The sequence below is a fragment of the Antedon mediterranea genome, chromosome 6 (assembly GCF_964355755.1).
Source record: "Antedon mediterranea chromosome 6, ecAntMedi1.1, whole genome shotgun sequence".
In the NCBI taxonomy this organism is placed as follows: domain Eukaryota; kingdom Metazoa; phylum Echinodermata; class Crinoidea; order Comatulida; family Antedonidae; genus Antedon; species Antedon mediterranea.
This window is the reverse complement of record NC_092675.1, coordinates 28,494,581-28,513,929: the sequence shown is the minus strand read 5'-3', so window position 1 is coordinate 28,513,929 and position 19,349 is coordinate 28,494,581. Positions and strand designations below refer to the sequence as shown.

At 34.9% G+C, this 19,349-nt stretch overlaps 3 protein-coding genes across 5 annotated transcripts; 2 read left to right on the top strand and 1 right to left on the bottom strand.

The window, feature by feature from the left end:
- Positions 1 to 2,128: 2,128 nt before the first annotated feature.
- On the top strand, positions 2,129 to 2,851 carry LOC140052559 (uncharacterized). Its single transcript, XM_072098169.1, has one exon. It carries the CDS (start codon positions 2,129 to 2,131, stop codon positions 2,849 to 2,851), a length of 723 nt encoding a protein of 240 aa, XP_071954270.1.
- Positions 2,852 to 3,504: 653 nt separating this feature from the next.
- Positions 3,505 to 7,363, top strand: LOC140051625 (peroxiredoxin-like 2A). 2 transcript variants are annotated; one of them, XM_072096898.1, is made up of 5 exons: positions 3,505 to 3,596; positions 3,986 to 4,263; positions 5,265 to 5,399; positions 5,920 to 6,040; positions 6,629 to 7,363. In XM_072096898.1, exons 2-5 carry the CDS (start codon positions 4,018 to 4,020, stop codon positions 6,772 to 6,774), a joined length of 648 nt encoding a protein of 215 aa, XP_071952999.1. In that variant the 5' UTR covers positions 3,505 to 3,596; positions 3,986 to 4,017; the 3' UTR covers positions 6,775 to 7,363. The 2 variants fall into 2 exon arrangements, with proteins under 2 accessions (XP_071952999.1, XP_071953000.1); XM_072096899.1 differs by having other exon boundaries at positions 3,515 to 3,596; positions 3,990 to 4,263.
- Positions 7,364 to 11,731: 4,368 nt separating this feature from the next.
- On the bottom strand, positions 11,732 to 19,130 carry LOC140051711 (COP9 signalosome complex subunit 4-like). Of its 2 annotated transcripts, none has more exons than XM_072097005.1 (10): positions 19,053 to 19,130; positions 18,246 to 18,325; positions 17,782 to 17,933; positions 17,288 to 17,391; positions 16,734 to 16,887; positions 16,109 to 16,259; positions 14,687 to 14,857; positions 13,697 to 13,812; positions 12,892 to 12,976; positions 11,732 to 12,497 (listed from the first exon to the last, which is right to left on the bottom strand). In XM_072097005.1, the coding sequence occupies exons 1-10, from the start codon at positions 19,124 to 19,126 to the stop codon at positions 12,364 to 12,366; spliced, it is 1,221 nt and encodes a 406-aa protein (XP_071953106.1). In that variant the 5' UTR covers positions 19,127 to 19,130; the 3' UTR covers positions 11,732 to 12,363. The 2 variants fall into 2 exon arrangements, with proteins under 2 accessions (XP_071953106.1, XP_071953108.1); XM_072097007.1 differs by lacking the exon at positions 19,053 to 19,130 and adding an exon at positions 18,804 to 18,824.
- Between the last annotated feature and the right edge of the window lie 219 nt (positions 19,131 to 19,349).

Below are 19,349 nucleotides of genomic sequence, written 5' to 3'. Positions count from 1 at the left end.
TGCTACATTAAGTAAATTGAAAAAAAAAAAAAAAATGGGGGGGGGGGGGGGTTGAGGGTTGGGGTTTTTTCGTAATAAGCTGTGTTTATCAGTTAATTTTTTTTTATTTTATACACTTTTACTCTAAAGCTTTTTGGAGGCGTGCCTTTTATAACTATGCCTTTTGTTTGTTACCGTCTTTAATTGTTTAATTTGTTTTATTATGTAATTTTGTGACTTATATGTTGTTACAATTCTCTTCACCTGATGATGGGCTATGCCCGAAACATGTATAATAAACTTGTAACTTATTTGATTTTGATTTTTTATATGTCCTGCCTATGCAGCCTATGATTTATAATATAGTTGCTTTTCTTTTCTTTTTTTACTACGGTTGGCCTAGTGTAAACCAGCGTTCCGCAATATTTTTTGACCGCGACCTCATGATCCTATTTGGGGAATTCGGGACCCAACATTGCGTATTTGATCTTACAGAACCCCCCCCCCCCCCACCACATCGTACTATTGTCATAGTGTCCTCTCCTTACATCTGGTTGTTTGTATTTTTGTGAGGATTAGCTTCGGCTGGGTGGACCATCCTATATATTGTTGAAATAAAAATAAATAAATAATCATCGATTCTCTATAGCAGCGTTCCCCATTTGCGTTCAATGCTAACATCAGGGGATTCTCCCAAACCAACAACCTGAACAACATTGCTATGAGTGTAATTTGGGATGAACCTGTTTATATTGTTCTATCTATTCTAATGTCCATTGTAAAATTTCCCACCGCCGGTAGGCCTACATTAAAGGTAGCAGTTTTTCAGTCAAGTATACACACTCCTTTGCAAACTACAGAAAAATAGCGTCGTAGAACCAGTTGGTAGGTTATTAAATCTACGGGGATTCCCCACTTGTATATTAACAACGAACTACGGACTCGCTGCACGTCAACATATGGAAAAACTGTAGATGTACAAATGTAATCAGTGTAGTAGATTCTTCTAAACTGAGAACTTTTCACATATAGATCAGTGTATAATTGATAAAAAGTTTCAGTATCGGAAACAATTTCGCGATCCATCATTTTTTTTCGCGACCCACGTTGCGGAACGGCGGTGTCAACTATTAATGTTACCATAATTGTTGTTATTTAATATTACCATGAAATAAAAGGTTGAAAATATAAAAAGGTTGCAAAGAATATACACTATAAATATGGATGAATGCATATTACGTATTCAATTCTGGATTGAACCAGACGGCGAATAATGATCACCTTATTTATACAAATGGCAGGCTTATATAATAGTCAACTAAGCGATGTCATCAAGTAAGTTCTAAAGTCAAGTAAGTGGTATGATCTCTTGGTGCGTTCAGGATTGTAGTGAGGTAATTATTCTTAATAACTTGTTTCCAGGTTTTAATGTTCTAATTTTGAACTATTGTCCACGATAAACCAAGAATCTCTTTTCGTATTTTCATAAGAAAAGTTCTATCCAGCATCATATAAGCCTTATGGATATTTATAGGTCTGATTTAAGTAAGTAAGTAAGTAATATTTATTGCTTTCCAAATACAGTACAAATAAATAAAATGAATAAATAAATGAAATAAAAAGAGAAACAATTAAATATAAAAATACAAGACTAGACAAGAAAATAAGCATGGAAAGCAGGGGATGGCCCTTTAAGCCCAGAGGCTTGTTTCCAAAGGGGTCCCCAACATAATAAAATAATATTACAATAATTATACAAAAATATGGATCTATTATTATTTTATACAGTATTACAAATTAATTTAATTACATGTTAGATTTATGCTGAATTCTGATAATCATTATTATTACAAAAATATCTACTATTATTTACAAGAAAAGTCAATCATAAGACATTATTTTATTTTTGTTCTATTTCTAACTACGCTTTTTTACTTTTATTTATTATTAATTTTTGTTTAAATGTTCCATTTTCTTTTCTAGTGGGAAACCACGCTTTAGGAAGGACTGTTAAGTCATTGACTGAATAACATTGACATACTGTAACAATATTTATTTTGAAAAGCAGAGTACCATGACGTCATCAAGAAATGCGCACGTTTTTCTTTGGGTAGTTCCAAGATCCGTGTCAACCGCTTTTACCAGAAGCATGGAAAGTATTCACAATGTAGCAATATATCATGAACCATACGGTTGTGCTGATCACTACGGCCCGGAAGGACGTGTTATTCCAATGGATGCTTCTCCGTCTGAAATGCAGTGTACCTACGATTACGTTAAGGCAAGTCTGGAAGATAAATCACTAAAGAATAAATGTGTCTTTGTAAAAGACATGGGTTACGCCGTTCATAAACGGTATGACAAAATTGCTAAAGGCTACAAACACTCATTTCTTATACGACATCCAATCAAATCATTTTTGTCTTATTACAATGCGATAGTATCTTCCGGTGCAGATGACGTGGATGGCAACCTTTCTCGTTGGCTTCCAGAAGGCCTAGGCTATCAAGAACTTTGGGAACTATACTGCTACATTGAGAATGAAAACGGCAAGAAACCATTTGTTGTAAATGCAGACGATTTGCTCAAAAATCCTAAACAAGTTCTAGAAAAATATTGCGAAGCTGTTGGGTTTGAATATAACGATGGTTTACTAAGCTGGGATAGCAAGCCCAAAGTAGAGTGGAGCGTGGCACCGACTGTTTGGGATGTAGATTATACGTATAATTGGTTTGCAAACAGTTTAACAGCGGGTGGTTTTAAGAGAGAGCTATCCAAACCTCTTCCCTCGATTGAGGAGTTACCAAAAATTGTACAAGAGTATGTCCAGATATCAATGCCATATTATGAAAAGCTTAATGCATGTTGTTAGTCAATGGTGAAATTAACATTAGGATCCGAAAAACCTACTCTTATCTTAACTAAGAAAATAAAACATAAAATGTAAGGTTTGGGCGTCCCGGGTTTGAGTAGGGCTATTATGCTCATACTACGATCATGTTAGTAACTAGACCATCTACATTTTTAGATTTTTATTTTTTTTCAGTTTAGTTATAATTTCAGTTATTAGTAAAAAGATTCCATTCTTTTGTTGCTCTGTATCTTAATGGTTCTTTTTTACCTATTTTAGTGTTTTACTACTTTGGTGATTCATCAAGTTAAAAAAAATCATTAATTAGTGTAATCACTTTCACAAAATTTGATTTATACTATAGTCCATACAGTAGGCCTACTATAATACTCAAACAATTGTACTGTATGGACTCGATCATCCTACAAATTAAAATGGTGTTTGTTTGACAATTGTACAGAGTTGTGGCCTAGTACTGCATGGACTAAGTGTACATATCGTTTAACATTGTTATCATTCATTATCATTATTGCTTATTTACCTATAGTGATTGTTAATTATTATTGAATAAAATGTGTTAGCGGTACTGCGATTGATCTTTTTTGTTTGTGTTAACTTAAATTCAACAATAGAGGGAGCTCAACTCAAATCAAACTCGAGTCATATTTTTGTGACACAACACCGGGCGCGACGGACGGATGAGTTTGGGCCGAAGGAGGAAACTAAATTAGGCCTAAGTAGTTAGGTAATATTAAGTTGTTGTATGGTAAGTATAATGAATAATCAAAGAAAGGGTTAAAACTAAATGAATTTATACATTTATTTTTCGGATCACTGTGGTAATATACTAATAAAATTGTTATAAAATAGGACGGGTCTAGCCCTCCATGCATGGTGGCTGACCTGCTGGCTCGGCTTCCTCTTCCATCATCATCACATGTTTTGATCGAAGGTCATGTGATTGTGTGAGCATTAGTGTATTCGATTGGGAACCTTCAGTTTTTGTTGTCACATTTATTTAATACTTTTTGTATTTAAATTGTAAATTTATTGTGGCTGTGCTCTTGACAGATGATCATTTGAATAGATTTAATAAATTATATAACGTTATTCGTTTTCGAAGCAACACGTATTATGATGATAATTTTCTTTTAGTTAGACTTGATAGCATGATATAATTGGCCAATATGCTATCCAGCATATTCTTGGGGGCGACGTTGATTGCTTTTGCGGCTTTATTTGTCGCCAACCTGGATTTCTGGATCCCAACGGTAGACCTCAAAGCCGATGTAAGCTATTTGTCAAAGGGTGTGCTTGAAGTTTTGAGCGATAGCAAGTCAGAGCAGAAAAAGTTTAAGGCTGATACATTATGGAGAGATTCTGGTGCTGTTATTATGGTTGTACGTCGGCCTGGGTGATCTTTGTGCAAGGAGGTCAGGCTATATTCATTTTATACTGTTTTACGGATTGTTAGTGGTTAGGACACTTCACTGTTATGCACTTGTCAATTGTATGACCCACTATACAACCCCTGGGAGAGGTGCGTCATGTGTGCGTCATTTACAAATAATTACTGACGCAGGGGTGCGTCAAAAAACCTAGATGGTACGTCACATCAATGAACAAGGTGTGTCAATGTCCGTCACTTTACCACCCACCATATCATAAACAACATGGTCACAGTGCGTCAAAATGGGTGCGTCATGGTCACCTAAAGGTAAGTCACCTTTTTGACGCACCTGTGCGTCATGGTATTCAAAAGTAGGACGCACATCGGACAAATGACGCACCTCTCCCGGGGGTCGTATAGTGGGTCATGCAATTGACAAGTGCATTATACAGAGAGACCTGGGTCCAAATGCTGACAACTTCCAGTCTGCTCAGCTGTAAATGAGCACCTGGTTGAAAATACTAGGGAGGATATTAAGGTGGCATGGAAAGGAACTGGTCACCCTACCACATAATGCCGAGGCTTAGTAAAATGAGCTCCCAACAGCTCATTACCCTATGTTCAGAAATGAATACGGGAATTGCCTTTTACTGTTGATTTCCAATGAGCTGGGACCTATGTAAATTATGCATTAAATCATTTGTGATGACCTTCCACCAACAGGTTCAACTGTGTATGTCTGTGATAACTGAATCCTAAACCTAGAATCCACCAAATTGGGTCACCTCGCAAAATTAAAAAGTCCCTATTGAATGTGCTAGTCATAAGATCTGTACAGGGCCTAATGCAAGTTTATTTAGTTATACTGAGGATGATTAATAATACATTATATGTTGCACCATCACATCCAAACAATTCAAAACATCTCATTTTGCATAGGTTGAGGTGGACTTACTTACTCTAACAGTACAGTAGTTGTACAGTAGTTTTATTTTTAATGTTTTGTATCCGGTACTAATGGTTTTGTGTGTTTTATTCCTGTAGGAGGCTCTTGAGCTGTCCTCCCTCAAGCCAGAGCTGGACGCGCTAGGCGTACCTTTGTACGCTGTTGTGCACGAAACTCTTGGCTACAAAGATTTCATTCCATACATCAAGGCGGAAATCTTCTTAGATAAACAAGTGAGTGTAATTTACTGTTTATCAGTGTGTATTCACAGGGAGGGAGAAAAACCAGACTAAATTACTCTTCTCTCCCCTACACTACGCACACTAGCCGTAGTAGTGGCCGTGGTTGTTCATTTTCAAAGGCATTAAGGCCAACTAAGAGAGTGGCTGCTGTAAAAATTTGGGGCCTGAAAATTACGATATTTTATTTTGCTAAAAAAAATGTATTTGGCGAAAGAAAATTGTATTTTTGCCTTAGCGCACACGTACAGTAGCTACATCAAATGATAAATTTAGTTTGTAAAGTTGAGATTCCAAAACTTTTACTAAAGTCAACTACTTTTGTTTTATAGCAAACATATTGAATCTTGATTATTTCAGCCAATTGTCAGCCCATGTTTTTCTCTCCTGTGTAACTGCCATTCATATTTCAGCAAATGCTACAATCCCATCCTTCTACTGGTTTTTTGTTTTGGCTTCAAGTACTATTCATTGTGTCTATTCATATAATAAATTTATTATTATCTAATTGTAGAAACATTTTTATGGTCCCAATCCCGAGGAGCGACAGATGGGTGTTAGTGGTTTGTTACGAATTAGCAACGTTATATCTGGTTGGAGAGCTTACCAGAAAGAGGTTCCTCTTAACCTGAAAGGTAATTATTTAAATTTCCACTTCTATAAATAGCTATATTATTACATTACAACTAGAGAGGCAACTAAGCAACAGGACACTTAACATTCGCAGCTATATCTGTTACAGTATATTAATATTGGTATAATACAAATATTAAAATATGTTAATAGTGTTTGATTGAATTAGATTGTTAATAGCAATGAAGGATCACTTTATAAAATATACGCTCATTAATACTCTTGTGGGCAAAACAGGCATAGTGCTTGACTACTGTAAGTAGGGTGTGACTTACAAGTGGCTTATCTTATATGATTTGATGCAGTAAAACTGCGTGGTCCCCCTCCATTTCACTCCCTGACATTTTGGAGCTGTGATTGTGTTGGAGTTGTCATGTCATGTATACATTTATTACCAACAGTTTTGATAAGCAATGATTTTAACATAAATTGAATAATCAATAGAATATATAAACTGTTGATTGCGCCACAAACTAGAAGGCGGCGTTTTGTCTCGTTATAGTACCCTGAGCAAAACAACAAAAGGTAATGTAAATTATAACTTAACAAAATAACTTTTTAATATATGGAACTTTTTCATTCTTATTTAGGTGATGGATGGACTCTAGGAGGTGTGTTTGTAATAGGATCTGGAAATCAAGGAGTACTATTGGACCATAGAGATAAAGATTTTGGAGATTATTCAAATAAAACCGAAGTTTTAGAAGCAGCCAAAAAGATTGTGTCTAAAAAATAAATGATTTTAACTCGATACCAAATATTCAAATAATGAATTATGATTAAATGATTAAATTAATGAAAAATGATTATGTGCAATACAGAAATAATATTTAATTGGTTTAGTGAGACTTAATTAATTGTAATTGAGTGGTTAAACATTAAGGAGTGGATAATGAAAGCGAGAAGCAGAAAATTGTGGCAGAACATGATCACCTACGTCTGTAGATATGGAGGGGGGAGAGAGAGAGAGAGTGGGACTAAATACTTTGAATATTAAAGTAATTAAAATAAATTAATCCATTCAATTTTTAAAATACAATACAGTATTATGAAGACAATAAACCATGAAAGATTTATGAAATTGCGGTGAGCAACGGCACAAATTAAAATATACAGATGGTGCTAGTATTAGATTCCATATGGCAGTGATCTGTGATCGGAACAAAATTATATTTTTACAACAGAAATGTACTGGCAGCATAAATAGAAGATTAATGATATGCCATGCTTAAATTATTAACAGCATGGTGTGGATAAACGGCTTGCTATTTCTGCCGTTATTACACTTTTTAAAGTCGTAATAAAGTTTTAAATCAGGTCTTCTCTGTATTTGTTGTGTATTTTCATTATGAATTTTTTTTTATCTATTTGTTTTACTATTATATGTTTAGCACTTGTCTATTAAAACAAATTCTGGATCTGCCTCTGGTAACGTATTATCTACCATCTTTAAGCCTTTTATTTAGGTACCATTAAAGCAGTGTTTAATTGAATGAATACTGTATTAATTTTTAATTAGATTTACTGCAGTAAACGACCAGTTTAAATACATTGTGTAGCATTCTTAACTACCACAATTAATGGTAGGGTTCATGCAGGGAAATCATGAAATCTTACTAAAGTAGAAAGTCATAATTTGGCTTTTATTAAAGTCGTAGAAAGCAACATAAAAATTTAAACATTTATAAGTATTAGTTTGCTTTATTACAACAACTAGCCTGTCGCATAAAACTGTTTAAAGGTCATAGCATTTTGGCTAGAACATGTATACACCTTGAAAACATGTTATTTAATGAATAATATATAATGAACTTTATATTTCATGAGGTCACACTTTTTTCATGTCTGAACTTTAATCAATTTCACTACCGTATGTTTCAACAGAAAATAATTAATTACTCTTACTAAATTATTTTAGTTTGTCACCCTCTAATCGTTGCTTACCCATGTCAGCACATCTACCCTTTTCGAATAGTGTACCAAGTTCTTTAACATGCACAGTATGTACATGGGTCAACAACTTTATGTCTCATTCGAAGGGTGAGGCAATGAAAGTAAAGCATATGGCACAGACAAGCTAGAACTCAATTTATTAATAAAGTACCAACTATATTTGGATTTTATTTCTGTGAATGATGGTACAGAGCTTTGTACGGTACCAGTAGTATTTTCGTTTATTATGTCCACATTTGAATTTTTCCACAGTAAATTAATTATATACAGTATAATAATAATAATAATAATAAATAACATTTATAAAGCGCAAGAGACAAAGGTTTCAAAGCGCTGTGTTTTCCAAGATCAGTGCAAGTAGTAGCGTGCGATTATGCTTCTCTGAAGAGATGAGTTTTGAGTTTAGTTTTAAATGTGAAAACAGATTTTGATGAGCGTATTTCGAGTGGTAGAGTGTTCCAGAGTTTTGGGGCTGCGACAGCGAAAGCACGATCACCGTAAAACCGAGTTCTGGAACGGGGTCCAGGTTTTAGAAGAAGTCTGCTGGATGAACGAAGCGAAGAGTTGGTTGACGGAGTAATGATGTCACATATGTAGGCTGGAGCACATCCGTTGATGGCCTTATATGTCAGCAACAGGATTTTAAAACGAATGCGCTGATCAACAGGCAACCAGTGTAAGTCACGTAAAACGGGAGAAATATGTTCATGTCGTTTAGTGCCAGTGATAAGTCTTGCGGCGGAATTTTGGATTCGTTGAAGAGGAGACAGATAAGAAGTTGGTAGGCCGTACAGAAGCGAGTTATTACAGTCCAGACGAGATGAAACAAAAGCATGAACAAGACGTTCAGTTGATGTTTTGTCAAGGTACTTACGAATCTGGCCGATCTGGTAAATTCCAAAGGAAGCACCACGGCAAACATTACGAATGTGTTCTTTTAAACCGAGGCTGTTGTCTAGTTGGACGCCTAGATTTCTGGCTGAGCTGGAGGTAGAGACACTAGTATCTCCGATATGGACCAAAGGAAATGATGATGCCTCACGGAACTTTGAATGAAAATGGATCATTTCAGTCTTGGAGTCGTTGAGCATGAGTTTATTTTGAATGGCCCATGAGCGAACATCTGCAATGCATGATTCAAGGCTGTTAACAGATTCAGAGTGATGTGTAGGTTTCATGATTAAATATAGTTGAGTGTCATCGGCATAGATCATATGACGAACTTCCGGGTGGGAATCAATGATGTTGCTGAGTGGTCCAGTGTATAAGATGAAATCGAGTGGACCTTTTACGGATCCCTGTGGTACACCCCAGGGTAGAGCGAACTCATCAGACATCGAATCACCCACAATGATTGCTTGTCTACGATTCTCAAAATATGAAATAAACCATTTCAATGCGGTTCCGCTTATGCCGTATCTTTTATGAAGACGTTGAAATAATAAATCATGATTGATAGTGTCAAATGCTGCGGAGTAGTCGAGTAGAATAAGTACCGCTTCATTACCTTTGTCTAAAGCAAGTAGTAGATCGTTTGTAACACGTAATAAAGCGGTTTCAGTTGAGTGGAAGCGGCGGTAGGCTGATTGGACTTTTGAAAACAGGAAATGTTCATCCATATATGCTTTTATCTGAGCAGTTGCAATTCTTTCCAAGACTTTAAAAAGGAAGGGAAGATTTGCTATTGGTCTATAATTTTGTAGGACGTTGGAGTCGAGATTTTGCTTTTTCAACAGTGGCATAACGAGAGACAATTTAAATGCAGATGGTACAGTACCTGATGACAGCGACATGTTGACGATTTTAGTGATATGCGGTAGTAGAGCGTCAATGCAGTTTTTTAGTAACCGTGTTGGAATTGGGTCAAGTCTACTGGACTTAGATGCGCTTTCAGCGATGACTTTGCGTACCGTATCTTCTGATATTTGCTCAAATTCAGCGAAACTACTATTACATGACTCGTCGACGTTGACAGTTATTAGTGGAGTGTTTATGGAGTTAAGTTTCTTGCAAATTTTCAGAATCTTTTCATTAAAGAAACAGCCAAACTGGTTTGCGAGATCCATTGAAGATGTGTGTTTTGGCAGAACAGGAGAAGAATCGACCGAGTACAGTTTACTTATGATGCGGAAAAGGTTCTTGTCATCCGCATTAGCGATTTCATTGCGATGATAATTGCATTTTGCTAGATCTAGCATATCTTTATATGCTTTGCATTCTAACTTGTACCTCTGTTTGTCGATATCCAAACCAGATTTCAACATTCTGCGTTCTGATCTCCGTTTGACGCACTTCGCTTCACGGAGTTCATTCGTGTACCATGGTGCCCGTGGTCTAATGGTGACCAGTTTAGTTGTTAACGGAGCATGTTGGTCAAGGATGTACTGCAATACATTATTGTATTGGTCAGCGAGATCGGAGACATTATCTTCCGGTGCGCAGACGAGCGGGGAATTCATTATATCTTCCACAAAACAATTTAGATCAATGTTACGAAGTTTGCGGTAAGAGGTTGTCCGCGTTGGTTGTTTAGGATGTGATAAATCCACAAAGCTGATGACAGCCATATGGTCGGATGGTAGTCCTTGTTTGACAGTGGTTTGTTTTATTATGTTGTCGTTTTTTCGAGAGATTAGAAGGTCCAGTGTGTGCCCGCTAACGTGAGTGGGGCCTTGGACGTGTTGATGAAGACAACTCGTGTAAAGCAGTTCATCAAATCGCTTGGTGTTGTTGTCCAAGAGGTCATCTGTGTGAATATTGAAATCACCAACTATCAGAAGGTTTTTGGTGCAAGAGACTGATTCAAGAAGTGATGAGAATTCAGTGATGAACAAGTCAAAGGTAAGTTTGTTTTTGGTCGATGGTGGTGGTCTGTAAATTGAAATCAAGTTAATTACAGATGAATTGGAAGTGATCTTGATATCCATATGTTCGAAAGACCGGAAACTTGTTGAAACATTTGGTGTTATTTGGAGTCCACGGTGCGAAATGATGCATATTCCACCTCCGCGTCCACCTGTAGGGCGTGGCTCATGTGACACCACGAAATTTGGGAGGGTGTTACTCACGTCCGCAATAAAGTGGTTGTCACTTGCATCACCTTTCAACCAACTTTCGGTAATTACTAAAATGTCTAATTCAACATCCAAAATAAAATCACAAACGTGAACAGTTTTATTTCTTATAGAACGCGCATTCCACAGTCCAAAACAGATGGAACTCGAACTACGAGATTGTTCAGTATCCACGGAAACAGGTCTGCGAGGTTGAGAGATGTGTTCAGTGGCGGCAGAGATAAGCTTGCTTCGTCGTCGACCAGCCTTCTTTCCTCTATGTGTTTTTCGAGTTGAGAATGCTCGGCATGTGGTAAAGGCATTGATATTCAAACGATTTATAGTGTCAATTTCTGATGGAGTCAACGATGACTTTAAGTTTCCTGATAATCTGAGAAGTTGATCACGATCGTAGTAAATCATAGACGCAATAGATGAACTGACAGGTTGAATTAAAGTCAATGAACACCCGTTATTATAAGACGATTCGGTTCTGTGAAGTAAGCCGACTACTACAATCCTAGGCCTACCGTAGTTGACAAATCCGGCAAAGAATGTTGAATGAACCGTGGATACGGCTGACCGCGAAGGCTGACTGCACAGGAATGTGAGTAGACAGGCAAACGAAACTGGCCTAGGAAAACGGAACATTAGTTTCGCTAGTAGACCAACGATGTTATCTTCACAAATACATACAACGGTCAGTAATAACCAGGAAAAGTTCGATGTGGCATTAAACACACAGATTTCAGTAATACAGAAACTGTAATTTTACAGAAACTTGGAGAACAGATCAGACTGGCCGCTTGTAAGGCGCACACGTCTTAACTATGTTATGTAAGTGGAATGAGCTGTTTAATGATCAACTTCAAGAGGAGAGTTTTTATTTAGTTTTAACTTGCAATCTACATAAATATGCAATGTTATGTTGGTAATAGCAAATTACAGTAAGCTTTTTACTACAAACCAAATCAATGAAATTGCTTCAATATTATCTTTTTGTTCAATCAATACAGTTGTAATAAAATCAATATTACAGGATGAACATTATGAACAACGACGAGTTGCTATGGGATTGTGTAAACAAATGTTCTTTTTGGTCTAGTTTCACTACAGATTCGATCCAGCACAACCGTTTAGTTTATTAATAGGAATCGGTAGAACGCATTTCAGGCGGTTGTAACGGGTATAATGCAACATACAGTACTACATATATATACATTGCACCTGTAAATGTTATCCAATTAAATGTTCTGTATATTTGGATGTTATCACATCATTGTCAGTCATAAGAATGCTACATTTTAATACAGTTTGTTTCATTGGACCATTTGGTTTTCCCCTAATGCTGCCGTCCAATCAGGTGCATGCTGTTGTATCTTTTCGATGACATCATTTACTTGGCCACATAAACTCTGAATTTGTCTATCCCACTGAGGAAGAGCATCTCTAGCTGTTATTGAAAAGTAATTTAAAGTTAATTTATAACAAATCAATAATCTGAGCTTGTCTAGAGTTACCAGCCCACTAGATCTCTTAGGTCTGGTTCCCAATGCCTACTTGTGGTTCCAAGGACAAGGACATCTACCTACGGTCAGAGAGCCTTTGCAGTGGCAGCGCCAACTTTGTGGAACTCCCTACCTATCACAATCAGACAGTGCACTTCCCTTAACTCATTTAAGACTCAACTCAAGACTTTCCTTTTCCAACAAGCTTTTCATTAATTTAACAGAGAGAGCTTGCTTATATGCGCTATATAAGAACAGACTATTATTATTACTATAATAAATTAATAATGATTAACAATTTGTTTTTACAAGATATTAATTTTTAAAAAAATTACTTACTCTCAAAATGAACGATGCTGTCAATCTGATCAATGTATCCAGACATTCTGCCTTCTGATATCATTTGGGATGCAATTTTTTCAGCCTAAAAAGAAATATTTAGTTATAATACTGTTTAATACATTATATCCACTATCAATTTTAAACAATGAATGACATGGGTAAAGTTCCATTTCCTACGTTTTTTAGATCTAATTTAAGGTCACAAACTACATTTAATGAAAAAATAAGTACTATATAATCCTATTGCGATAATTTGTTTTTTTGTTTTTAAACATTATACCATTTAAAAATGGTTACAAATGTGAAAAATAAGTCGCTTCTAACAATTTAAGCGGCTCTCTATAAATCCCAACATGCATTGCACGCAGATTGATTTTTTTTCGTTTTTCTTCTGCGATTCACCCACTTTCAATCGATTATGAAGGCCAAAACAAATGGAAGAATCGTAACTACCGGGTTTCCTCCAAAACAGTAAGACAATTAAAGCAGCAACTAGACAACATCGGGCTAGGCCTGTAACTAGCATACAATGTTCATACATTACTGCTGTTTACCAGTTAGGCCTACAAAACCAAAGACCATCCACGAGAGGACGTACACCGCGACCTATAGTGCATTGTTTCTCTCTTTTTATCATAATTTACCAAAAAACGTACATTTAAGACAAGGAATGACCTGGTTTAATGTTTTTAAAGTAATATATTTGCATTATTTTTACAAACGTCAACAATTGTAGGGAATGGGTTTTTAAATAAAGATTGAAATGGATTAAATAAAGATTGAAATTGATTACTAGGCTCACCTTAGTTGGTGGAATTTCCAGCAGTGATCCTAATTCTTCAAATGTGATGTTATTGTAAAGTTTGCTAGCAGATAGTAGATTGTGTTCAATTATTGCACGGTCTAAAATGCTAGATCCTGCCAAACAAAAAGTGATTATCAAAATTCACAAAACGAGGTTTTAATTAAAGATATTAGAAGATTTCTAAAAGAGAAGTATAGTCTTGTAATGATTGAAATATGCCAATGCTATATTGGGTAGTGTTGTTCTCCATGAGGTGAATTTGTTAAATGAAAAAAGTCACCTTATATGAATTCACATTTCCATTAGTAGTTCGAATAGTTTCTACTTGTTGCAAAAACATTTGGTTTGCGTGAATGAGTGGAAAGGCTTTAAGGGTATAGAAGAGGAGTTCCTGGGGATAATAAAATAAAGAGTTATGGCCCAATTTCATCTTATCATCCTGCCACTGTTGCTCGTGGAAAACAGTCTTTAATGATATAGAAGAGGCATTCAGTTCTTTGGGAATAAAGGCTACAATCATGGCCCTCATCTTGGAATCTCTTTACGCTATCATTATGCTCCTTATGGAACTCACCATCTGCCGTTAATGTTAGTGGAAAACAGTCTTTAATGATATAGAAGAGGCATTCAGTTCTTTGGGAATAAAGGCTAGAATCATGGCCCTGATCTTGGAACCTCTTTACCCTACAATTATGCCCCTTATGGAACTCACCATCTGCCGTTAATGTTAGTGGAAAACAGTCTTTAATGATATAGAAGAGGCATTCAGTTCTTTGGGAATAAAGGCTAGAATCATGGCCCTGATCTTGGAACCTCTTTATCCTACAATTGAGCCCCTTATGGAACTCACCATCTGCCGTTAATGTTAGTAGAAAACAGTCTTAAATGATATAGAAGAGGCATTCAGTTCTTTGGGAATAAAGGCTAGAATCATGGCCCTGATCTTGGAAGTTCTTTACCCTACATTATGCCCCTTATGGAACTCACCATCTGCGGTTGTGGCTTTTTGGTGGTCAGCTAGTGAAGCTGCAAACTCTTTCAACTGATCCCCTCGGATTATTCTCTCTAAGTACATCTTCTCTAGGATTCCATAGGCAGGCAACTTCTGACATCGTTCATCTTTGAACAAGGTTGCCAGCATTCTTGATCTTTGTTGCCCTAGAATTAACATTACCAGTGAATTTTATCGCAAAATAGTTATGGAGTGAACCTTTTGTTTACTTATTCATTCATACATAAATGTGTCCCTATTCATCAAATTTTATGTACAACTACAACTAACTATATCTAAATTTAACTTCCTTTAAAGCTCAGGTACAGGCATGAATTTTAAATATAATATTTGGTTAATTGTACATAAATCAAATATTTGTAACAGAAATCAAGACGAACAAGCATGAATTTCCCTTATTTTTGGTCAAATACAAAATTTGGCAAAATTCTTCCATAAAAACCTGAAGACTTTTTTTCAGTAGTTAGGTAGTTAACCTAATGTAATAACATGTCTGGTGACTCCCTAGATGGTGAAAAAAGATGGTGGATATACGGTGGATAATTTTTGCTATAGCATGAAAATAAAAATCTAAAGTTGAATAAAAATACCAGAAATGTAATATTCAAGTTATATTACCTATATTTAGTCATCTGATAACATTTTTTACCACACTGTTTAGTTTTCATAGCTTTTTAAAATGCCTCTCTATTTACAAAATTTGTGTACAAAAGAATAGAGATTTTACTGTGTAATTTGAACTATCCCCCCCCCCCCCCCACTGATAAGAAAGTGCTTATTTTCAACAAGCTTGTGTAACACAAATAAAATCCCAAAAATTATGAAACATAGGGGAAACTATAGATCTATAATTATTGGAATGTATGATCAATAGAAATTTTTTGCCCGCACCTGGCCTTTAAACTTTGTGTGTGGAAAATAAAATAAACAAACAGAGACACGATCGATCTTAGTGAAAAACAACAAGGCATTAGATGCAAAGTTGATCTTTTCGATAGGAAAAAAATAATCTCTCGCACTTTCGACCATATCGATAGCCACCATACCGTATATTGACTATCAAAACAGTCAACATGGGCATATCAGAAAATACTACACACACAGTCAACCAAGTTGATAGCCATCACACCATATATTGACTATCAAAACAGTCAACTGGGCATATTAGAAAATACTAAATGCACAGTCGACCAAGTTGATAGCCGTCACACTATATTGACTAATGAAACAGTTAACTACTGTATGCATATTAGAAAATACTACATGCACAGTCGACCAAGTTGATAGCCATCACACTATTTTGACTATTGAAACAGTCAACTGTGAATATTAGAAAATACTACATGCACAGTCGACCATGTCTATACTGTAGACCCTTTGCCTGTCAATAGTCTTACCTGCTGATGCCAGTATAGCACAATGTAAAGCATGCTTCAATGCAGTCATCCTCTCATCAGTTGCGATAATTGTCTTGTACGATAACTCATTGTATCTCTGAGCAGCTTCAATAAACTTTCTTCTGTAATCTAATACACGTGCATAACACACCTAAATGAGATATCAATAAAAATATAATTTTATTTTTTAATTTTAAGATTTATACGCATTACAAACAATTGTCGTCATTTTTAAGTGAACCTAAAATCTTGGGTGTCGGGTTATTAAAAACAACGCTTCTCATTGGAAATAGAATTTAATTACAATTAAAAGACCATAGCAGTATATGACCAGTCTTAATATGCCAAAATGCTATATAATATAATTATATTATTAATAGTGGGTTGGGCAACAGATAAATCAAAATTCCCATTTTAAAGTACCTGCTTTATACTGTACAGTACTGTAGCTCAAATCCGAGTCTTGAGTTATGATTCTAAACTAGAAATCATTTTTAAGCTAGCTTATGAAAATCAACTTAAAATAAATTCAGTTCATAATACCATGGAGGAACTAATTAAAAATTCTAAATAATTCCTCAATGATAATACATATCAGTAACCATTTACACTCCTGGGTACAGACCTTGTAATGAATATGCAGCTGTTCATTTTTTGATTCCGCTTGCAACAAGGAAGCTCTTTTGATGTATGCTTCAGCTTGCACAGGATCATCGTCTTCCAGGTACAGCCTAGCAATTTTAAGGTACGTCTCCAGCTTGTAGTCGACTGAGTACTGCCTGAAGGAAAAGATATGTTTGTATTTAATGAAAATTTTGCTTGTGTCAATTTCTAATCACTGATATAAATAGGAAGAATAATATTTCAAATCATGATTTAAGTTATCTTTTACTAACATTATTCAATTCAATTATGGTTTAAAAATATAAGTGCTATTGCATAATAATCTGAATTGCGCAAAATTGATATAATATAAGTATAACAAAATATAACATTCCATTTAAAAGTTCATTCAAAAAGAAAGTTTTGTTTGAGGCGATGGACCAAACTGGACTCTTCATCATTATTTTGATTTGTTCAGTGTTATTAATTAAAGTTAATTTTTGTTTTTTTTATTTATTTATGTTGTTTGAGTCAAAAAGCAGTAATAAATAAATAAAACTGCAAATAAATTGTTACCTTTGACCTGTTTCTAACGGAATACCAACAAGCACAAATGCAGCCTGCCTCCATTTTGATTCTCTTTCATATATATTAGCCAAATGTTGTCTTGTTGTTGCAACCTGTTCAAGAAGAAAAATGGTGTCTGTAATTAATATACGGTGAACACAAAGAATTTGTTTACATTTAATAATATAGATGGATTTATTGCTACTGTACAGATGCATTATGGGTCTTGTAAGCACCTCGCATTATTTTGATGTGGCATATTTTTTATAATCATCACCATAAATTATTGGCAAAGGTCGTAAAATTCTGTAAGTATGGCAACCTAGGTTAAATCAAGTTATAACAATAATAATGGCACAATTTAAAAAAAAGATATTAACAAAAGCAAAAAAAATATTGTCAGTTTCATTTTTTATGGTAAATTACTGTATTTATTTCTTGATAAATAAGATGACAGATGATCTTTTATGAGAACCACATCATCTCTTTCCAGTTTATATTACCTGTTCTTCAAATGAGACCACTCGAGGATGAACCTTGTCTAAAAGAAAGTTTGACACTTGACATGAGAGAGGGTCTGGCAAAGAGGCTAGGTGGGTACATATCTCTGTAAGAAGCTGTCTGGAAATAACTAGACTAACATTCTCATTTACCACTGAAAAAAAAAAAATTGTTTGTTTATATAGAGAAAAAAAATGAAGATTGTGTGTTTGAGCAATGTTCTTATTCTGGCATTATACATATATTATATCATTCAATGGCTGACTCAATTCTTCATTTTGGTAGCAATAAAATATACCAGAGAGAGTAGTATTTGGCAAAGAAAAAAAAAATGCTGTATAATAATAATAATAATAATAAATACTTTATTTTAACACGGAAAAGTTTGTGTCACCATAAAGGTGTTCTCTATGAGAGAGTTAGGATTAAAAACAATTCTTGAAAAAAATGTTATTATTTTTCTTACTTGTTTCAATAAATGCTTGAAAGCATTCGATTAGGTCGTTACCAGTTAAGGCCTGTATGTGCAAAAGAACCTTACGGTATCTGCAAACAAAAAACACAATAAAATCCAAGTGCAGAGAGGGAGAAAGCATGCTACTGTATTCAATAAAGATACCAAAATATTTATTTTCCTGAAAATCAAGACAATATACAGCAGGAGTCCTTATTAGGCATACAAATTTATTTGCAACAAAAAAAATTAAATTTTGGACGATATCATGCGCATAAACATATATACAAAGAAAGTAATATTAAAAGTAAAATCAAAAGCATAATTAAAAATAAAAGTCATATAAAAAAATAGGCCTCCCTACACACATAGTATACAAATAAAAAAAAAATAATTACAATATAAACTAGAATTTAATTCGTCCCTTTGACGAATTTATTTTTATAGGTGATCATTTTTATCATTTTATTTTACTGAAATTAATCAATATAATAATAAAACCTTTTAAAAAATGAAATATCTAAAAACATCATTTTGATTAGTTCATACAGATAAAGTAGTTGCTATTACTAATTGCGAATAGGGTTCGTTTTAAATAAAAACAACATTTTAAATATACGAAGGCCTAGGCCCAGGTAGGCCAAATGCTCTGTCCACCTATCAATCCCACACACAGAGCCACATGTTCGGGGAAATCCGCATATACACGTCCCTGTTGTTCAGTGAGCTAGCCTACGAAAATAAAATAACATGATAACTGAGTTGTAAATATCACTTAAGTTACTAAAGGTAATAATATAACAGTTAATACAAAATTACTTGTCTGCGAGGTCTTTAGGCGATCCAGAAGACGCTAGTAAAGTAGAAAGTTGTTGTCGTACGGACGCAGCCATTTTGAATTGGAGAGACAGAAATCAGTTTACCGCTACATACCGAGATAAATTTAGCTTTTTAAAATACTTAAATTGTTAAAAATAGATTTGAAATACTTTATTGATAATAAATTATTATTAATATTTTAACAAATGTATATACGTATTTTTTTTAAATCATAAAATATTTTATAGTATTTAGTGTCAAGCCTGACTTTTTTTCTGGTGGCACAATTTTCATTAT

Bases quoted from the DNA above. Each gene is read 5' to 3' on its own strand.
- LOC140052559 (XM_072098169.1), top strand. From the start codon at position 2,129: ATGGAAAGTATTCACAATGTAGCAATATATCATGAACCATACGGTTGT.
- LOC140051711 (XM_072097005.1), bottom strand. From the start codon at position 19,126: ATGGCTGCGTCCGTACGACAACAACTTTCTACTTTACTAGCGTCTTCT. The intron at 17,934-18,245 runs GTAAGAAAAATA...TTTTTTTTTCAG, and splicing joins TCAAGCATTTATTGAAACAA to TGGTAAATGAGAATGTTAGT. The intron at 13,813-14,686 runs GTGAGTTCCATA...TTTGTTTGGCAG, and splicing joins AAAAGCCACAACCGCAGATG to GATCTAGCATTTTAGACCGT.